This window comes from Humulus lupulus, chromosome X (genome assembly GCF_963169125.1).
Source record: "Humulus lupulus chromosome X, drHumLupu1.1, whole genome shotgun sequence".
Taxonomy (NCBI): Eukaryota; Viridiplantae; Streptophyta; class Magnoliopsida; order Rosales; family Cannabaceae; genus Humulus; species Humulus lupulus.
The window spans coordinates 228,295,799-228,316,626 of NC_084802.1; the positions used below are offsets into that span (position 1 = coordinate 228,295,799).

Here is a 20,828-nt window from a genome sequence, read left to right on the forward strand (position 1 = left end):
TAATAATTGTAATTTCCATTATTATTCAGATAGGCTTGTATTAAATGTAATCAAGGCCCACTAGCCCATAAGGAACTCGTTGAGCCTATAAATAAGACTCAAAGGGCTCAAGATAGGGGACTTTTGGATTTTAAGAGAAAATTATAGTGTTTTTATCCGCCAAATTTGTATTCATCTCCAAGCTTGTGAAACTCGTGAACCCTAGTTCATTGATCGCATGATTTGGAGTTCTACATTAATAAGAACACTAAGTGGATGTAGGTCATTACCGCTTCTGGGGCCGAACTACTATAAATCTTTGTGTCATTTATCTTTTTGGTTGGATTTTATCTCATTTCTGTCATTTTACTTGACTCTGTGTCATTGACCGAATCGAAGGTCAACAATGTGAAATTTAATTTCAAATTGTAGGCACTTATAAAATGCAAATTTGAGTCCAAAGTGATACATAAAAGTATCTAAGGGTTGCCAAAAAATTTGGTGGCATTCGGAGAATTTTTTGGACCTTTTGAAGTGTCCAAAGTCAGAGGGGGTGGCGATATGTCGCCACCCAGGAGGCGATACATTGCCTGGAAGCTAGGCTTTCCAGAAACCCTAGTAGGCGACATGTCGCCTGCTGTATTACGTGAATTTATGTAAATGCTCTAAATAACGTATTTTGCAAGTCTAATCCTATTGGTTAGACCTAATAACGGTGCCTTCTCTATATATTAGTCAAAAACAGTAATTTGGGAGACTTGATCACTCTCTCTAATCTATTTCTACCCTCATTCTCTCTCTAGCTCCAAGAATCTCTAGTTTTCTCCAAAAACTCTCCAAGAAAGTGCTTGACTTAGAGAGTTGAAGGCTTGTTCAATCTCAATCCTCATTTCCTCAAAGAGAAGGCCTCAAGCATCAATGGTGGCCGGGAAATAGAGTATTAGGACAATTTTTCTCAACATGTATAAGCCTTGGTTTTGTGGTTTGATTTGCTTGAAGGATTTGCTCAAGGAAAGTGATGGTCTTGCTTAGGTTTTTGAAGCTTCATCAAATATTGAAGAACTCCATTGATCTACTTGAGTTTGCAAGTTATTTCTCAATCTATTTTAAGTCTCTATCAATCCAAATTTTTTGTAGATTCTATTTATTGTGGTGGTGTTATCTCCAAGTAAGTTAGCCTTTCTCTTTCTTGGCTACAACATGAATATACTAGTGTGTACTTGTAGTAGTATATTACACTAGTTTTGTTTGGGCATTAAGACCATGGTCTGCTTAATGTTTACTATCTCAATGCTTTGACATTCTGTAGCTAAATGGTAAGAAGGTTTGGGTTGGAGCCAGAACCCTAACGTAAAATAGTTTGGGTTGGAGCCAAGACATGATAAGTATATAGTCTAGGTTGGAGCCAAGACATGGTAAGTATATAGTTAGAGTTGGAGCCAGAAAAATGGTAATATAGACCGAGTTGGAGCCAGAACAATGGTAATATGATTCGGGTTGGAGCCAGGACATGGTAAAAATATAGTTCGGGTTTGAGCCAGGACAATGGTAATATGGTCTGGGTTGGAGCCAGGAAATGGTAAAAATATAGTTCAGGTTGGAGCCAAGGCAATGGTAATATGGTCTGGGTTGGAGCCAGGACATGGTAAAAATATAGTTTGGGTTGGAGCAAGGACAATGGTGATATAGTCCAGGTTAAAGCCAGGACATAAATGTTGGAACCAAGTTTAGGCTTGGATCCCTTGTTGTTAATCTATTGATTGGTTATGATGTGTGTTATATATTTTAAATGTTCTTAGAATTTTCTGAGTGCAGGTTATTGTGATATGTGTGAACTTAGTTTTTAAAAACAATAAGAGTATTTATTTCGGATATGGTTATATATCTTGAATGTCTGGGAAATTATGAATGCAGGTGGTTTTGATATGTATGAACATTGGTTGTTCGGCACAACCAATGTGCTTGATTTTCTGTTAGGACTACCATTGAGAATTTTATGATAGGATTGGAATTTATCTAATACCCTAATGACCTGGAGCGGTAACTGCCTTAGGGAAACCCGTTACTGGATTTAGTATATTCATGTGCATGGTTATTCTTACTAGGCGTTTTCGCTTACCTAGTTGTTTCATGTTGTAGGTAAGTGCAAAATAAAAGTGGAGCAGTGAGCGCCGGAGTCTGCTTGTGGATATGTACATATGGCCCGACCTGGAGAGGTTTTTGATGGAACACCATTTTGAAAAGAAATGCTGGGAGCTTGTTATTTCTTTTATGACATTTGTTTTTCTTTAACTCGGTAAAAGAGTAGTTGTAATTCCATTTGCTAAACTAAAAGTGTGCGCACACGATCTTTAAAAGTTTTTTTTATATGGATTTTCGGTACAATGAGTTAAAAGTAAAATGTTTTAAATTTCCACATGATTTGGTCTTGTATGTTTTAAGTGTTGTTACAAGTGGTATCAGAGCTCGAGTTGAGCCGATTCTGTAGATAAACTCACATGTACATTCTGCAAGATAGACCGACACTCACCATAAGTACTGTCTTTTCATATCTGTTTCCTTTGCTTTCTTTTGTTTACTTCAATTCTATAAATTGTAGGTGCGATGGCAGACTTGCCAGCGAAAGTTAATCCGGTCCTAGAGGACCCACTCTTCGAGTATCCTCTAGCACAGAGGCTCCGCTTTCACCAAGCCCTCCATAGTGCATACCCGTGCGTGTTCTCTGGGGAAACATGAGTCTTCATTCGAAGTATGGGAGTGGACGTACATGATCGATATAATCCTTCGGGATATGGAGATTCCACCTGCCTACCAGGTGAGGCTGGCTAGCCTATATTAGGAACGAGTTTCCTAATACGCAGCGAAATGGTGGTGGGTTGGCCCAGTGTACAACAAAAATTTTGTAACATATTTAAACTACTTTTAAATATGCGGATCCATTAATATACATACGTTAATCATAAGCAAGAAAAGAATAGAAACCATACCTCTTGATGCCTATCAAGTGTCCTTGTTATCTTTTCGTAATTTGAACGAACTTCCTATCCAAGTTGCTCCCAGGTACTCACACCAAGATCTTCCACAACGTTCTCTACACCTCAAGAAGTGTGTGGGCACTTACATAATAAAGGATAGTTAATTTATGATTCTACTTGATGTACTCAACACATGAGATCAAAAGAATAGGCCTGAGATTGGTTCTTTATCTTTTTCAGGGAGAGATAGAAAAGTCTCATTCTTTTCTTTAGAGTGAATAACAGAGTGTCTACTTATTTTCTGATAAGTCAAACTTAAATAGAAAATATTTAAATTTAAAAAATAAATCTGTAACCAATTTACAATTTATTTTTAATTAATTAATTATCTCATTAATGAAAATATCCAAAAACTAACTTTTGAATTTTCTATTTATTAATTAATTAAATAAATAAAATTGAAAAATCTATCCCTGAAAAATGTGTAGTACACGCCACACACAGTCCATGGACTGTGTGTGTCGTGTACCACCCTATATTTTAGGGATATTTGATTTTTTCATAATTATTTAATTATTTATTCAAACTACCTTATCAAATAAAAATCCAACAACTTGATAATTAATTCAAATTTGAATTAATTATCTTTTTAACTAATTATCGAATAAAATTAATTATTTGAAAAAATATCAATCTCTTAAATTCATATCTAATTTGAACTTATCATATTATTATCTCTCACTCAAATAAATATATTTAATTAATTCTACCAATTAATTAAAACCAATTTAAATTAAATAAAAATTTCAAAATTAAATATTTAATTTATTATAATTTCAAAATTTATAATTAATTAATTATTTATTTAATATAATTTTGAAAATTACATAATAATTAAATATTAATTAATTTTGTTAATTACAACTAATTTATAATTAATTAATCAATCAATATTATCACAATTGCATATTTGGCTCGAAGAACAAATTTGTTCTTAAATATGTCTTTCAACCATTTTTCCCTTTATATCGACTCTTGCCTTGAATAGTGTTGATAAAGCCGTTGTGGGGACCTATGGACCTATAATTCCAAGCTCCAATAAATATGATATTATTAATTAAACTCTTTAATTAAATAATATTAATTTATTAATCTCATGATTACTCCACTATAAATATGAGACTGAACTCTTGTAATTATAGACATTTCATTTACTGAGTACTTTATAATATAAAGCGTCCATTAATATAATCATTACATACAAATTAACCCTCTAATAATGATTCATAATTAATCGAGAATAAAATTACAATTTTACACTTTTAATTATATCTTGTTTCCTTATGTACCATTGACTTTACTAGTGAAGGTTAATTCAGAACTAAATTATGAATTTGAGCTCAATAACCTTTCAGTCCCAAAAGTCAATCCTTAAGAGAACCATTATTCAATCACTTGCGAGAAGGTATAGATTCCATATCTATATACTATGTCCCCATCCATTTACATTAATGAGTTCCCAAAATAAAAGTTTCTAGCCTGATCATTCTGACAAACCCTAACGAGTGAATCAAAAAACTCATATATCATAAACATGAGTTCATAGTAACTTCAGGATTAAGATTTATTTGTATATGATCATGAGTTGATATATTTAATTAATACTTCGAAACGGTATTTAACTAAGTATTAATAAACATATTTGGTCCAGTTCTATATATTCTCTAATATATAAAGTACCTCAGCTAAAGTGTCCTACTACACTAGTACTTCGGATCTAGAACACATGTATTCATAATACTAGTGGACCGTACTTGCAGAAATTAATCTAAAGATTCCTTAAGTTTATTTTACTGCAAACTATTCACGTTCATTTATCTCGAACACAATCCTCCCGTACCAATACGTGATTGAGAACACATATATGAACTTAGAAATTTTTCTAATATTTACATAATATTATCACAAAATAATATAGTCCATAAAATATATGCATAACAAATTCAATTTATTTATTTATTTCTTAAAACAATGTCTACTACATATGCTTTCAGGGCACAATTCCCAACAGCCTATACCTGAGAAACGAGGCGTGTCACTGGTTCCAGTATCGCTACGAGGACCCAACCATCGTCTCCTAGCCAGTGTTCCGAGCATCTATCGAGCTCACGTTCGGACCACATTTCTGCATGTCCCGGTGGCAGGAGAGGTAAAGAGAGGGGCAGATGGCAGTAGAGGCTCCCACACCCGACGTTGCACCCTCGAAGCCACCCCAGCTCGCAGTGGTAGCTGTAGCACATGGCAAGGTGGTGGAGGAGATGGTCGAGCCAGTAGTGGACCTAGTGGGTGACGACGAGAGCGATTCAGAGGAGGATCCCGAGCAGCCGGACGAGTATTCCGAAATAGAGCTGGATATGTTGATGGATAGGGTATATTAGGTTTTGTTGTGAAAGTCTGGTTGAGACTTTTGTAAAGACTTTGCAAACCTACTAATTTGTAGAACTTTTGAATAGTGGTAGCACGCGGATGTAGAAACCCCACGCGTAGTTAGGGTTCTCTTTTGTATTTATCATTTTGCTAACTAAAATTTTATGGCATGATCTGTCATGATCATTTTGCATTGCTAGGCTATCACCTTGAATGTTATGACTACCTATTTTGATTTGAATCGTTATGATTTTCTTTCCTTTTCCTTGTGCACGGGAAACTTGTATACTAAAAGGTTTTAAACATTATTGTATAGAGACTCGCGATGGTGCCTAACACTCGAGCCAGAGGCCGTCGAGCTGTTAATTCACTAGACCCAGCTGAACGTGCAGTCGTTGACCAAGATGTAGGTCGTGGTCGTGGCAGAGGAAGGGGTCGAGGCTGAGGGAGAGGTTGAAACTGATCTCATAATGGTTTAGCAGGCAAAATCCACTTGTGTTCAAAGGAACTTTGGACCCCCTAATGGCAGAGGAATGGGTCAACATGTTGGAGAGGATCTTTGACTTTGTGGTGGCTACCGAAAGGGAAAAGGTAATCTGTGCGGTGTATATGTTGAGGAAGGAAGCACGCATCTGGTCAGATATTTCTAGGAAGGGGCGTGATGTTGGACAGATGGAATGGGAAGAATTCCTGATCCTGTTCAATGCCAAGGACTACAACCAGATGGTAATAGATTGGAAGGTGGTTGAGTTTGCCAACCTAGTCCAAGGGTCATCTAGCGTACAGAAGTACGTGCGCAAGTTTGACCAACTCTCGAGATTTGCTTCGGAATTGGTACACACTGAAGCCAAACGGGTACGCAAATTCATGAAGGGGTTGAAAAGAGAGATAGCTCAGTTCGTGGACACCGGGAAGACCAGCCTAGGCACTTATGATGAAATCGTAGAGCGAGCAATCTGCCAAGAATCCTAGTTAGTACAAGAAAAGAAGGAGCCCTACAGAGCTGAAGAATAAGCATATGTTCCAAATGATCGAGGAAGATACTCTAACAACCAGAGTGAATCTTCTTGCAGGGTTGCATCCAGAGGCAATCAAAGTATGGGGAAGACCAATGCTCCAGGAAACTCTCGGTTTCCTAATGGTGGAAATATTAAATGAAGGATGGAGCCACCAAGCCGAAGTTCAAACTTCAACAAACAGCCAAGGAGAGAAAACAACTATTGGCCGCAGTGCAACAAATGCAATCAACGCCATCCAGGCGAGTCATTTCTCCAGGCACTGCTCGACTCATAGTCAAAAGGGAGGAAACGACCAACCAAAGCTATTAGGATTTGCACCACGAGTCTATGCACTCACCCAGGGTGATAAGGGAACTGGGACTTTTGACATGGTGTCAGGTCAGCTTCCTATGGCTAATAACTCAGCATATGCATTGATGGACATTGGTGCATCCCATTCTTTTATTGTTTCATCTTATGTTGATAAGATAGATAGGAAGCCTGAGCCTATGGCAAATGTATGTGGTGTATCCTTACCTCAGGGGAGGATATGATGGTACAGTCTTGGGTTAGAGCCTTACCAGTCTGGGTAGAAGGTCAGAAGTTGATCGTGGATTTGCTAGTTTTAGATTTACATGAGTACGAGGTTATTTTTGTAATTGATTGTCTAACCAAATACGGGGCGGTGGTGAATTGCAAATGAAGAAAGGTAACTTTTAACCCACCTGGTGAAGAACCATTCGTGTTCTAAGGCACAACCCGCGAGAAGTTTCGCTATAATCTCCACGATGAAGGCTAGGAAATTAATAAAGGATGGATGTATCGGCTACCTGGCAAACATAATAGAGAAGGATAGGGAGTCTAAGCTACCACCACCTGAGGTAGCACTGGTGTGCAAATTTTCGGAAGTGTTTCCTGAGGATCTTCCAGGGCTACCCCCAGATCGAGAAGTCGAGTTTGAGATCGAGTTAATTCCATGAACCACACCTATTTCAAAGGCACCGTACCGGATGGCACCGACAGAGCTCAAAGAACTGGAAGCGCAATTACAAGACTACATGGATAAAGATTTATACGACCAAGTCATTCTCTTTGGGGGAGCTCTGGTACTATTCGTGAAAAATAAAGTCGGCTCCATGAGAATGTGTATAGACTACCGTGAACTCAACAAAATGACGATCAACAACCGATACCCGTTGCCCAGAATTGATGATCTATTCGATAAATTGTAGGGAGCATCGGTATTCTCAAAGATCGACTTGAGATCCGGATGCCACCAGTTGAAGATCAAGGAATCAGATATTTCCAAGACTGCATTTCGAACTTGGTATGGCCACTATGAGTTCATGGTGATGTATTTTGGACTTAGCAATGCGCCCGCAACATTCATGGATCTTATGCATAGGGTATTGGGTGAGTATCTAGACAAATTTGTGATCGTGTTTGTAGATGATATACTTGTATACTCATGAAACCAGGGAGAACAAACTCAACACATGGAACTAATCTTACAACGATTGCAAGAGAAAAAGTTGTACGCCAAGTTCTCCAAGTGCGAATTTTGGTTGACTCAAGTGAGTTTTCTAGGACATGTGGTGCCGAGAGACGGGATTGTAGTCGATCCGGCCAAAATCAAGGTAGTGAAACAATGGAAAGCCCCAAAGAATGCACAAAAGGTTCATATTTTCTTAGGTCTGGCAGGGTATTATAGGCGTTTTGTGGAGGGTTTCTCCAAAATAGCTACGCCTATGACCATACTGACCTGGAAGAACATCAAGTTTGAGTGGATAGACAAGTTCGAATAGAGTTTTCAAGAGTTAAAAACCAGAATAACAACTGCGCCAGTGCTCACTATCCCAAAAGGCACAGAGGGTTATGCCATTTACAGTGATGCATTAGGTTAGGGACTCGAAGTCATATTAATGCAACACGGCAAAGTGATCACGTATGCCTCCCGATAACTGAAAAATTACGAGAAAACTATCCAACTCACTACTTGGAGTTAGCAGCGGTAATGTTCACATTGAAGATTTGGAGACACTATCTCTATGGGATCCACTACGACATATACACGGATCATAAGAGTCTGAAATATTTATTCACCCAGAAAGAGTTAAACATGAGACAACGAAGGTGGTTAGAATTGTTCAATGATTACGATTGTAATATATTGTACCACCCAGGCAAGGCTAATAAAGTAGCTGACGCGTTGAGTCAGAAGCTAATGGCTTATGTAATTTTGGTGAAATAAATACCCTAAGAACTACAAACCGATACATTAAAATTGGATTTGGAGATAGTAGTGGGAAGATTGGAAAAGTTATCCGTGAAACCCACGATCATGGAAGCGATCCAAGGGGGATAGCTCGCAGATCCGTGGATCCAACGACTGGTGCATGAGACTATGAAAGACATGCAACCAGGGTTTCACATCTCGGAGGATGGAGTGTTGGGTTTCAAGGGTAGGTTATGCGTGCCTGATGATGAGGAGATCAAGAAACAAATCTTTTATGAGGCTTATAATACTACTTACGCTATGCACCTAGGAACCACAATGATATATCAGGATCTCAAAAGATACTTTTGGTGGGTAAGAATGAAGAGAGATGTAGCGGAGTACGTGGCACACTTTTTGATGTGTCAACAAACCAAGGCGGAGCATCAACGACCTACAGGGTTATTGTAGCCGCTAGAGATCACTGAGTGGAAATGGGAAATGGTCAGCATGGACTTTGTTACTGGGTTACCACACACTCCGAAGGGGCACGGTGCAATCTGGGTTATCGTGGATAGATTGACAAAATCTGCTCATTTCTTACCCATTAAGACAACAGATGGTGTGAATAAGTTGGCAGACTTGTACATTACTGAGATAGTGTGATTACATGGGGTTCCCATCTCTATACTGACCGATCATGATGGATGATTTAGCTCACCGTTTTGGAGAAGAATGCAAGTGGGATTGGGAACTAAACTCAATTTTAGTACTGCCTTCCATCCACAGACGGATGGATAGAGCAAACGAACGATTCAGACCTTGGAAGACATGTTGAGAGCTTGTGTGCTGGATTTTGAAGGATCGTGGAGTGGAAAACTTACATTAATTGAGTTCGCCTACAACAACAGTTACCATGAATCGATCAAGATGGCTTCGTACGAGGCACTATATGAAAGAAAGTGCCGATCTCCAATCCACCGGCATGAGACCGGTGAGAGGAAAACCCTAATAATGGAAAAATCTCAGATTAGGTGAAAAGAGGAATACCATGGCTTAAAAATATCTAGCAACTGGGATTGTATAGTCGGGCCAATAAAATTAAGAAAAATTAATTGAGGATTTAATTCCAATCTACCTGGCTTAAGATTGGAAATTCTTGCCTGAGCTTTAAGGGAATTTTGGTCAATTTGAGTAAATTACCAAAATTATGTGTTATGTGGCAAAATTTTATTTTTCGTCACATTTATTTAATTTAATTTAGCTTGGAGATATTTAAAAACTATATCTAAGAAGATCTCAAGATTTGGAGCTTTTTGATGTTTTAGTGAGAACAAAGGTAAGGATTTTAGAGTTTTGGTATTTTTTCCACTCATCTCCATCTTCTACCATAACACTCTTTTAAAAATCTACATGTGGAACCTTTGGGGATGGGTTTGAGTGTATAGAATCCAAGGATGAAGTTTGAAAAACTAAGGAATCTCATCTCAAAGCTAGAACTACAAAGGTAGAGTTTTTGGTTGATTTTTGAGTTATTTTTTGTTATTAATGTTATATATGGTTATATAGGTTATTTTTTTTTAGTTTTTGAAATTTATTTTATGCTTGAGAGTTAGCTTGGTTGATTTGTTGATTTGCATGCATGCATGTGGCTAGGGTTTCGATAGTTGTGTTTATTTTTGCTAGAATGTGTAAAAAAGCATGCTGCCATGTTTTCGTGGTCTGACTTCCAATGGGTCAGATCATACCTACTACCTCTTTTTGTGGAAATAACTTTTATGGTTGCATAGTTCTAGATTAGTACTTGAGTTTAGGCAATGGAAAATAAAAAAAAAAAGTGTTTTCAAACCTAAGTTATGAACTGTTTTGCATCTTGATGCAATCTGGAAAATTTCTAGGCAGTGCACGTTATTGAATATTGAACATATTTTACCAATCCAAAAGCTATGAAAATTGGTAAATTGTTAGTTTAAATATGTATAAGGATAATAGAAAATTTTAGGGGAAAATGTTTTACAGTTTGCCCTAATAATCTGAAAATGAAATTTCTAGGCAGCAAACACTGCCCAGATTGTCTTACATTTTTTAATGGGTAACCCAATCCTAAAAATTATGAAATTTTGAGAGAAAATAAATTATATATGAGTAAAGATCCTGGTAAAATTTCAGATGGCTACAATGTAAGAGAAATAATTTTTCAAAAAATCCTAATAATCCAAGAAAAACTCTTGGGTAGCAGGCACTGCCCAAATTTATTTAAATAGTTTAATGGGTTTCGCCATCCCCAAAATTATGAAACTTGGTGAGAAATTTTTTAAGATATGTATAAAGGCTTTGGTAATATTTTAGATTAAAATATGTCACGGTTTAAGAGTAGTAATTTTTCTAAGTTGCCCTAAAAAGGGGGGAAAATAGTAATTTCGAACCATAACAAAAAACGAGTTTTGGGAGATTAGTTTTCCTAACGTAAATTGAATTTTGACGTGAGATTTCACCAAGTTCCTATCATTAGGACGCATAATACGTGAACGATGTTTTAAAGGGTTGTGGTTAGAGAACCTAACAAAGAATATGAGCTTAAATGTAGGATTTTTTTCACATTAAAATGAATAGCGAAAAAGTTAGGCTTAGAATTAGAAATGAAGTTGTTTTAAAATATAGTCAAAGTTTTGGATATCTAACCAACCCCAAATTAGCTTAAGGTTATGAGAATTTATTTTTACTATTTTCTAAACACGGAATCCAATTGCCCTTTCTTTCCGAAAATGATGTAATAGAGATCCTAGGTTATGGATTAAGATGGTAAGAATGGGAGTTAGGTTTTTATAAAACCGTAAACTGAAAAGTATCATCGTTAACAGATGATAAATTGTAAAAGGTCGAAACGTGGTATTTTTGAGTAAAGAATGGAAAACAGTAAACTTTGTGCTTGAGTAAAAAGTGGGTAGTTTTCTAAATTTAAGAGTTGTTTAAAACTCCTTTTATAAGTAACCAAAATACACGTAATACGATTGAGAGATTCATCCAGATATAGAATATTAAAATGCACAGCTCGGATAGCATGTTGCGGCAAGGATGATTTTTCTCAAGAAACCGTAAATTGATTAAAGCGGAATCTGGTCTTATGCATTGTAAAGTGTATAAGAGAAATTTTATTATAGAGTCTCTAAGAGAACTTTATTGAATATAGCTATCATAGAATATTAACTATACGAGTATGCCATAGTTTAATCCGAGTATACTGTATTAATTACAGTAACCGCGAAGGGAAAAGAGGATATCAGAGTTAAAAGATCCAGCTGGGAACTAAGGACTCCAAGTAAGTTAGCATTTCTCGTTCTTGATTATAACATGAATATACTAGTGTGTGCATGTAGTAGTAGATTATACTAGTTTTGTTTGGGTCATTAAGACCAGGGTATGCTTAATGCTTACTCTTGCAATGCTTTGGCATTCTACGGCTAAATGGTAAGTAGGTTCGGGTTGGAGCCAGAACCCTAACATAAAATAGTTCAAGTTGGAGCCAGGACATGATAAGTATATAGTCTGATTTGGAGCCAGGACAATGGTAATATAACCCAGGTTGGAGCCATGACAATGGTAATGTGGTCCGGGTTTGAGCCAGGACATGGTAAAAATATAGTCAAGGTTGGAGCCAGGACAATGGCAATATGGTTCGGATTGGAGCCAGGATATGGTAAAAATATAGTTTGGGTTGGAGCCAGGAAAATGGTAATATGGTCTAGGTTGGAGCCAGAACATGGTAAAAATATAGTTCGGGTTGGAGCTAGGACAATGGTAATATAGTCCGGGTTGGAGCCAAGACATAAATTCTGGAACCGGGTTTAGGCCCGGATCCCTTGCTGTTAATCTATTGATTAGTTATGATGTGTGTTATATATCTTGAAAGTTCTAAGAATTTTCTGGGTGCATGTTATTGTGATATGTGTGAACTTGACTGTTAGAAATAACAAGAGTATTTATTTCAGATTTGGTTATATATTTTGAATGTCTGGGATTTTCTTAATGCAGGTGGTTTTGATATGTATGAACATTGGTTGTTAGGCATAACCGATGTGCTTTACTTTCTGTTAGGACTATTATTGAGAATTTTATGATAGGGTTGGAATTTATCCAGTACCCTAATGACTGGTTGCAGTGCCTTAGGGCACCCCGTTACTGGGCTTAGTATATTTGTGTGCAAGGTTATTCTTACTAAACGATTTCGCTTACCTAGTTGTTTCATGTTGTAGGTAAGTGCAAAAGCAAAGTGGAGCAGTGAACACTGGAGTCTGCTTGTGGATATGTATATGTGGCCCAACCTGGGGAGGTTTTTGATAGAACATCATTTTGAAAAGAAACGCTGAGAGCATGTTATTTCTTTTATGACATTTTTTTTTTGTTTTAACTCTGTAAACGAATAGTTGTAATTTCGTTTGCTAAACTAAAAGTGTGTGCACATGATCTTTTAAAAAAAAATTATATGAATTTTCGGTATAATGAGTCAAAAGTAAATTTTTTTAAATTTCCACATGATTTGGTCTTGTATGTTTTGAGGGTTGTTGCAATAGACATGAAATCTATAGTTTTTGTTTAAGAAGTGAAATGATGATTTCCTTATAGCTTGGTTCAAGTGTTAAATGATATAGTACTCATTTCTGTAATTAATTTTACGAAAATATCATTTACAAGGAACTTAGTGGGAATTAAGGAAAAAATATCAATGAGGGATAAAACGGTAATTTGCACTCGTCTTATTAGTAGATCATCTATAGAAGATTGAATGACAGTTTTTGTTACAACAATGGATAACATATTCACATTTGGTGTAAAGCGTTCTATGAATTCAAGAGTGCAATTTTGAGTCTATAGTGGAGTCACGATGAATTAATAAGGCAATGAGTTTATTTGTTATGAATAAACTCACGGTAATTTATTGGAGCTTGAGTTCATGGATCCATGGTCTCCATATCATCTCTTATCAAAATGAACCTGCTAGTCTTAAATAATTAATTTAATTATAAAAATATCATATTAACTAGTTCAATGGAAATAAATAATGTTAAATTATTTATTAATATTTTGTGAGAAAAAAAATAGAAGAAACTTTGAGGATTTTATTACAAAGTCTCAAAAAAGAGTATTATAGCCAATTGAGACAATTTTGTTAATATTGATAGATTGATATTAATATTAATATTAATAAAATGAATTAAATAAATATCAAAATTATAATTGGTTAATTTTGACAAGTATTTAATTATAATTATTAAATAATTAAAATAAAACATATTTTATGTCCTAGCTAATTGCATATATATACTAGTGTTATAGAATGCATTAGGGAAGATGAATTTGACAATGTAAAAATTCACTACTAATATTCTATACCTAGCCGCCCAGTCTTTCTTAGTTTTCTCTCTAGGAATTCTCGTCTCATGTGTTGAGACTTGCCCACACAAACACTAGGTTGTTTTAGATAAAGATTTGGAAGACTGTGGTCTTATTTCAAAGCGGTCTAGATTCCTTGTAATACCTAGCATTCAACAATGACAAAATGTTAGGGAATCCAAAATGTGTAGTCATTGTTCCGCTACGCATTTCGTAAATACTCTAATGATTTTATTGTATTATTTATGAATATCTGAATGAAAATTACTTCTATGCACGTATTTATGATTCTATTGCATGTTATTTTGTACAATAAAAAATATGCATATAGACTTATATAAATGAGATCCTATGAATATATATTTCTATAAATATAACCCTCAAGATAGTTTTCTATATACTAATGATTTATTTTGTGCGTAGTTAATTTTCTTTTTATCAAAGGGTTCTGGTCCCATATTATTTAAATGTTAGGAAGAATATGGCCTAACTTATACAAGTTCAAATTTTTCTACAAACTATCCTTCCATTTCTGTAGACTTTATTTTAAAGAAGAGGAATTTGTCACCTAAGTTGAAAATATAGACCACCTCAATTATAAAAAAAAGAACTATATGGATTTAACATGTAGGTTTTTTTTTTTTTAATTAATTAGGAATTTCTGGTTCTAGATTCCATCCAATTCAATGTGTGACGTTCTTTGATTATGACCTTTTTCTTTTTTATTTCTTCTAATGAGGCGGTTGTTCTAGTTTAAAATATTATCATTACTTTAATTGTTTTATTTATTTTTTTCCTTTTTTCAGTTTAAAGACGACAATGGAATTCATTGAAGTAAAAGAAACTGATAAACTTGACTAAAGTTCACCTCAAAAGGAGTAACATATTGGAGTTTGAGCGATTGTTGAAAGATTACAATGAAATTTATCATTTTATGTTCAAACTTGAAACATAATACAATTTAAGCGTGTTCAATTAAGGACTGACTGTTTCAGCCTTTTACAAAAGCATGCCACAAGTAATTGAGATGAATGTTAGTTAGATTTTGTTTTTTTGGGTCTATTTTCTTTAACTTTTCATGTTTTACTATAATGGTGTCATAATTTTGGTTAAGTTTGAACCATATACAAAATAGGACATCACTACAATAGTGCACATTTTTTATCCACTATTATGGCGAAATATTTTTACATACGTGTATAAGTTATGATATTAGTTCTTTTACATGACAGTGTTCATTGACTCATTGTAGTCGCATCGAACTTCTTCTACGTTTTTAGGAAAATTTGAATAATTTAGAGTACTAAAACAGAGTTTCAAACTTTCCATTTTTTCGCGCACACACAAATATTATTTTAAATTTTATTTTCCTAAATTATTTAAATTTTTCTGAAAAATTTACAAGAGTTTTACTTTAACTAATATAATACATATAAATTATAAATTACACGCACTGATACCTAACTAATTTTAATTATTAGTAGTTTTAAGTAAAAATATAATTCTTTTAAATTATATTATTATATGTTTCCTAACGCTACTCATTAAACATTTTGTTTTACCATGAAAAAGTTTAAAATTTGGGTTGGGCCGGCGCCGAGCCGAGTATGAGATTCCACTACACTTGTTTATTAATCAATCTGAAGCTAAAAATATAAGAGCATCTCCAACCCATTATCCTATTATGGTGTTGCACCAATACCAAAATTCAAGAATCTTAACACCATATTTTTTTTTCCATTCCAATCACAACACCAAAAATTACACAAAAAAATATATTATTTATTATTATATTATTTTTTAATAAAATAGAATATTCTTTTTATTATTTTATTATTTAATTAATCAATTAAGTAAAAATGTCATTATTAATTACATGAAACTTATTTCATAAATATTAAAACTTGGAAATTATAATAACACATTACATTTTCCTATTTAAATATTACACTACTACAATAAAATATATTTAATTAACCCTAAAACATAACACACTCTTGAAATATTAATTAAATGAAACTAATTTTCCGATACTATATTTGTCCCACAAGTGTTCAATTAATGCATTTCGAAGTGCAATGTGAGCATCCTTATCTTTGATTTTTCTATGTCGAGCTAGAAATTCTTGAAATCGAGCATCGTCATTACCCACCATCTCAACTTCTGGACTTGGCACTTCGAACCGTTCTTCAATGGGTGCATTAAAGTCACGTTCATCTTCTATTATCATATTATGCATAATAATACATGAAGTCATTATATCATGTAATATCCTCTTATTCCATAGATGCGCTGGTCCTGCCACAATGGCAAATCTTGATTGCAATACTCCAAACGCACGTTCTACATCTTTTCTACATGCTTCTTGTTTTCGAGCAAAAAATTGTTTCTTCGGGTCACGTGGCTCACGAATGGTTTGAACGATAGTAGACCATTTTGGATATATACCGCCGGCTAAATAATAACCCATATTATACTCTTTCCCTTTAATGACATAATTAGCGGGTGGAGAAACACCCGCAGCAAGATCAGCAAAAAGATGGGACGCCTCCAACACGTTAATATCATTGTTAGATCCAGGTAGACCAAAATATGCATGCCATATCCAAAGATCATAGTCAGCTACAGCTTCAAGAATAATAGTCGGAGATCCAATACGACCAGCGTATTGTCCTCCCCAAGCCGTAGGACAATTTTTCCATTTCCAATGCATACAATCTAAACTACCCAACATTCCTGGAAAACCTCGACTTTCACCAATGTGTAGTAGCCTTGCAACATCATCAGCGTTAGGTGATCGGAGATAGCGGGCTCCAAAGACCTCGACAACAGCACGACAAAATCGTTTCAAACTTTCCAAAGCAGTAGATTCTCCTATTTTGATGTACTCGTCGGTAGCATCTGCCGGTACACCATATGCCAACATTCGAAATACGGCTGTTACTTTTTGTAGACCCGATAACCCAAGCTTACCGAGTCCATCTCTTCGTTGGACGAAGTAATTGTCATGCCTTTGTACAACATCATAAATATGAAGGAATAAAGCACGACCCATTCGGAATCTTCGGCGGAACATCGAGGCAGAAAATCGAGGGTTCTCTGCAAAATAGTCGTTGAAGAGATTGCGATCAGCATTTTCTCGGTCACGGTTGACTACTATATGACCAGGAATTGAGCCCCTGTGTGACTCTTCGTTATTTTGATATTGAGCGATGCAAAAATTGTTGTTAGCAGTAATTTGACATACCACTTGTTTTTCTAGATCATCATAATAATCATCATCATCTGAAGAAGAAGAAGAAGACGATGCCAAATAAGATGAACTACCATAATGAGAATTCATCTTTAGTCGTATGTGTTGTTGGTCTACATTAAGCCAATGTTTTATAGTGTAGATATTCACTATCTTCAGATTTCAAATTATTTTGTCTTAAGAAAAGATATCTGTAACATTGTATTGTCACATCATATTTTTTCTTCAGATTTCAAATTATTTTGTCTTAAGAAAAGATACCCGTAGCATTGTATTGTCACATCATATTTTTTCTTCAGAAAAGATACCCGTAGCATTGTATTGTCACATCGTATTTTGTCTTCAGATTTCAAATTATTTTGTCTTAAGAAAAGATACCCGTAGCATTGTATTGTCACATCATATTTTGTCTTCAGAAAAGATACCCGTAGCATTGTATTGTCACATCGTATTTTGTCTTCAGATTTCAAATTATTTTGTCTTAAGAAATCTAGCTTCAACATCCCTATATAATGGCATATTTTTCACATAAGATGACCACACCTCTTCAACATAGTTCTAAACCAACTTCTTTCTCTTTCAAAATGACTTCAATTCGAACTTCTTCATACTCAATTGAAGAAGATGTGCACTTGTGTCATGTGTATCTTGACATTTCTCAAAATTCAATAATAGGAATTAACCAATCCAGAGATCAGATGTGGGCAAGAGTTGAATTAGCATATCACTCTGGACAGTTTAGTAGTCAACCTCGACCGAGAAGATCTTTGCAAACTCGAATGACGACCATTCTTGCGGCAATTTCAAAATTGAGGGGATGCGTCAACCAAATTGAAAATAAAAATCCAAGTGGTGCTTCTCAAGAAGATATTGTGAGTATATATTGTTATAGTTTATTTTTAGTTAGTAACTTATTTTTAATTTTATTGACAATATTTATTTATTATTCAATAGTTAAATCAAGCGAAGATGCTATTAGCACAAGATCCAAAGTACCTAAGAGGGTTCAAATTTGCTCATGTGTGGTCCATTCTTAAAGATTGTGAGAAATTTACAAATGACAACACCAATTCACCAGCTAGATTCCAACAACAAGGTCGTAGTTTCAATTCCCCCCAATCTTGTTCTTCTGGCTTCGAATCACCGACATCAACACCCACCGGTATGAGTTCATTTGATCTTAATATGAATGATGAGGAAGTTCCTATTAATTTATCTGAAAGACTTATCGGTGTGAAAAAAGCAAAAGGAAAACAAAAAAGTGATGAACAATTTAAGAAATTAATGGAACAAAGTCAAAAACTTGTTAACGTTATAGAAAAGGGTAACTTTGAAAGAAATGAACTTCTGAGACAAAAGGTTGATGTGGCTAGAACGAGAGAAGAGAATAAAATTTTATTTATGGATATGAATTCTATATCCGATCCAGAGTTTCGCCAATTTATTCAAAGCGAAAGGAGAAAAATTTACAGATCAAGAGCACAAACATCCGAACATGGAGAACAAGGAGAAGGATCTCAATATCAGGGATCTCAATATCGAGCATCTCAGTTCCAAAGATCTCAATATGAAGAAGAACACAGGGAAGGAGCTGAAGATGAACATCAACGATCTCAAAATCCTTCACAAGATTATAGTCAATATTATGACTATCTTGGCGGAACTGAGAATAATTTTTAAAATTATTAGAAGTATGTCTTAGTTTGTCTTGTGTTCTATATATATATATATATATATATATTATTTTCCATTTTATGTTTGGTGTATTTGATTTTAATATTAGAATGTAAGTTTGTAATATTTTAATTATCTTTTATATATTTAATCAATTTCAATGTTAATTTTATTTCTTATAGTGTAGAGTAAGAATTTTCACACAAATTAAAATAAATTATATAAAAAATTAATTATGAAATATTTGAAATTTTATTTAAAAAATTAAATTATATGTGTATTTATAATTTAAAAACCCCAACATAAAATATAAACCCACATAATACTCATATGTTTTTATATATATATATATAAATATATATAAATATATATATATGATATAAATAGATTTATCTTAATAAAAAAAAAAATGGCGTGTGAACAGTGCACGGCATATATGCCGTGGCACTGTTCATCAACGGGTAAATGGGGGGATTTTTGGAGTTGGGTTGGAGATGGATTTGAGCTCTCCACGGCATATATTGCCGTAATACCGTCTGATTGCATATGGCCTAAGTTCAGTTAGTCCATTAATCTAAACATTATTATTTTATATTTTATTTATTGAAAAGGAGATTCTAAAAGAAATACCCTAATATCTTATTAAGCTTACATAATAAGATAAGATATATACTTAATTAAGCCTTATAACTTCTTCTGAGACATACAATTATTAGTAGGAAGAATATGTATTATATTAATTATACACTAATCAATGGAAGAAACTTGGTTTGACGACAAGGTTTAGCCATTGCTTTTAATTATTATTCTTTATTCCGGTGATCCTATTTATAAATTCAAGCAAAAGATAAGACCAAGCCAAATGACGGAAAGATGGGATGAATTGAAATGTAACTGAATGAACGAGTTTTCATAGAGTGATTTCTGGTAAGCATTACACATGTCACATGATATCATTCTTTATTCAAATCATGATTGCTCTTTCTCTGTTTTATTTAATTTCATTACTTGGAAACTATTATTCGTGTTTAATTTGATGAAGATAAAATGATAAGATCATCCTTAGGTCTAACTGCCCTAGCTAAAGTAAGATCCCACAAATAAGCTTATAATAAGAGAATCATGAAAATATATATATATATATTTATTGAGAGAGTTTCAAAATTTTCACCTGATATGTAATAATAATAATATTACTAGTTTGGTATTATTTTGATCACAAATTAACTAACATAGATCGACTTGAAAATTATGATGAATGTTGAATTACTAGTTGGTGGGGATTCAAAAATTTCCCCAATCAACTACCCTGGTTTATTTATTAAAAAGGGATCTTTTATTCAAATATATTGTGTCTATATATATATATTACTTAGTTTTAAAATTGTAAACATTGTTTATAATTTTAATAAAAATTTGTTCACCATTTAAAAAATATATATAATAGAATAAATTATAATTTTATAGTATATATAAATATTTATATCAATAATCCCTACATATATGACATCTAAACACAACGTTGATATAAATATATATTTACATGATTATATGACATATATAAAATACTATAATATTTAAAAAGAAATTAATAATAGAAATAAAATAAGAATAGAAAAAATCATAGTGTAGACGGTAGTATACATGCATCAACTATTTTTAGTTTATAATGTATCTCGCAATGTCCTTTAGTGAATTTGATGAAGAGAAAAAACTTCAATCACTTGATGATAAACAAAGTATCACACAAATTTATAAGATAAAAAAATAATATGTATGTTTTTATTATTTTTAAATAAATATGATTTAATTAATTAAATTATCATAAAATATCTTAAAAATGTCCTATTTTAATAAATGATTTTTTATTATTTTTGTTTAAGTTTATGTTTGTTCGAATTTTTAAATTTGGTAGT

The 20,828-nt window shown here is 34.0% G+C and overlaps 2 protein-coding genes across 2 annotated transcripts; one reads left to right on the forward strand and one right to left on the reverse strand.

Annotated features, from left to right (window-relative positions):
* Positions 1–15,990: 15,990 nt before the first annotated feature.
* On the reverse strand, positions 15,991–17,328 carry LOC133806834 (uncharacterized). The gene is made up of 2 exons (XM_062244921.1): positions 16,724–17,328; positions 15,991–16,510 (listed from the first exon to the last, which is right to left on the reverse strand). Exons 1-2 carry the CDS (start codon positions 17,326–17,328, stop codon positions 15,991–15,993), a joined length of 1,125 nt encoding a protein of 374 aa, XP_062100905.1.
* Positions 17,329–17,996: 668 nt separating this feature from the next.
* LOC133807192 (uncharacterized) lies at positions 17,997–18,918 on the forward strand. The gene is made up of 2 exons (XM_062245371.1): positions 17,997–18,110; positions 18,193–18,918. The coding sequence occupies exons 1-2, from the start codon at positions 18,018–18,020 to the stop codon at positions 18,916–18,918; spliced, it is 819 nt and encodes a 272-aa protein (XP_062101355.1). The 5' UTR covers positions 17,997–18,017.
* Positions 18,919–20,828: the final 1,910 nt, after the last annotated feature.

What these genes read in the sequence shown, in the direction of transcription:
- LOC133806834 (XM_062244921.1), bottom strand. Translation starts at nt 17,328, where the DNA reads ATGAATTCTCATTATGGTAGTTCATCTTATTTGGCATCGTCTTCTTCT. An exon ending in GGTGAAAGTCGAGGTTTTCC is followed by an intron (nt 16,511 to 16,723) that starts AGGAATGTTGGG and finishes TTTTGCTGATCT; the next exon opens with TGCTGCGGGTGTTTCTCCAC.
- LOC133807192 (XM_062245371.1), top strand. Translation starts at nt 18,018, where the DNA reads ATGACGACCATTCTTGCGGCAATTTCAAAATTGAGGGGATGCGTCAAC. An exon ending in GTGCTTCTCAAGAAGATATT is followed by an intron (nt 18,111 to 18,192) that starts GTGAGTATATAT and finishes ATTATTCAATAG; the next exon opens with TTAAATCAAGCGAAGATGCT.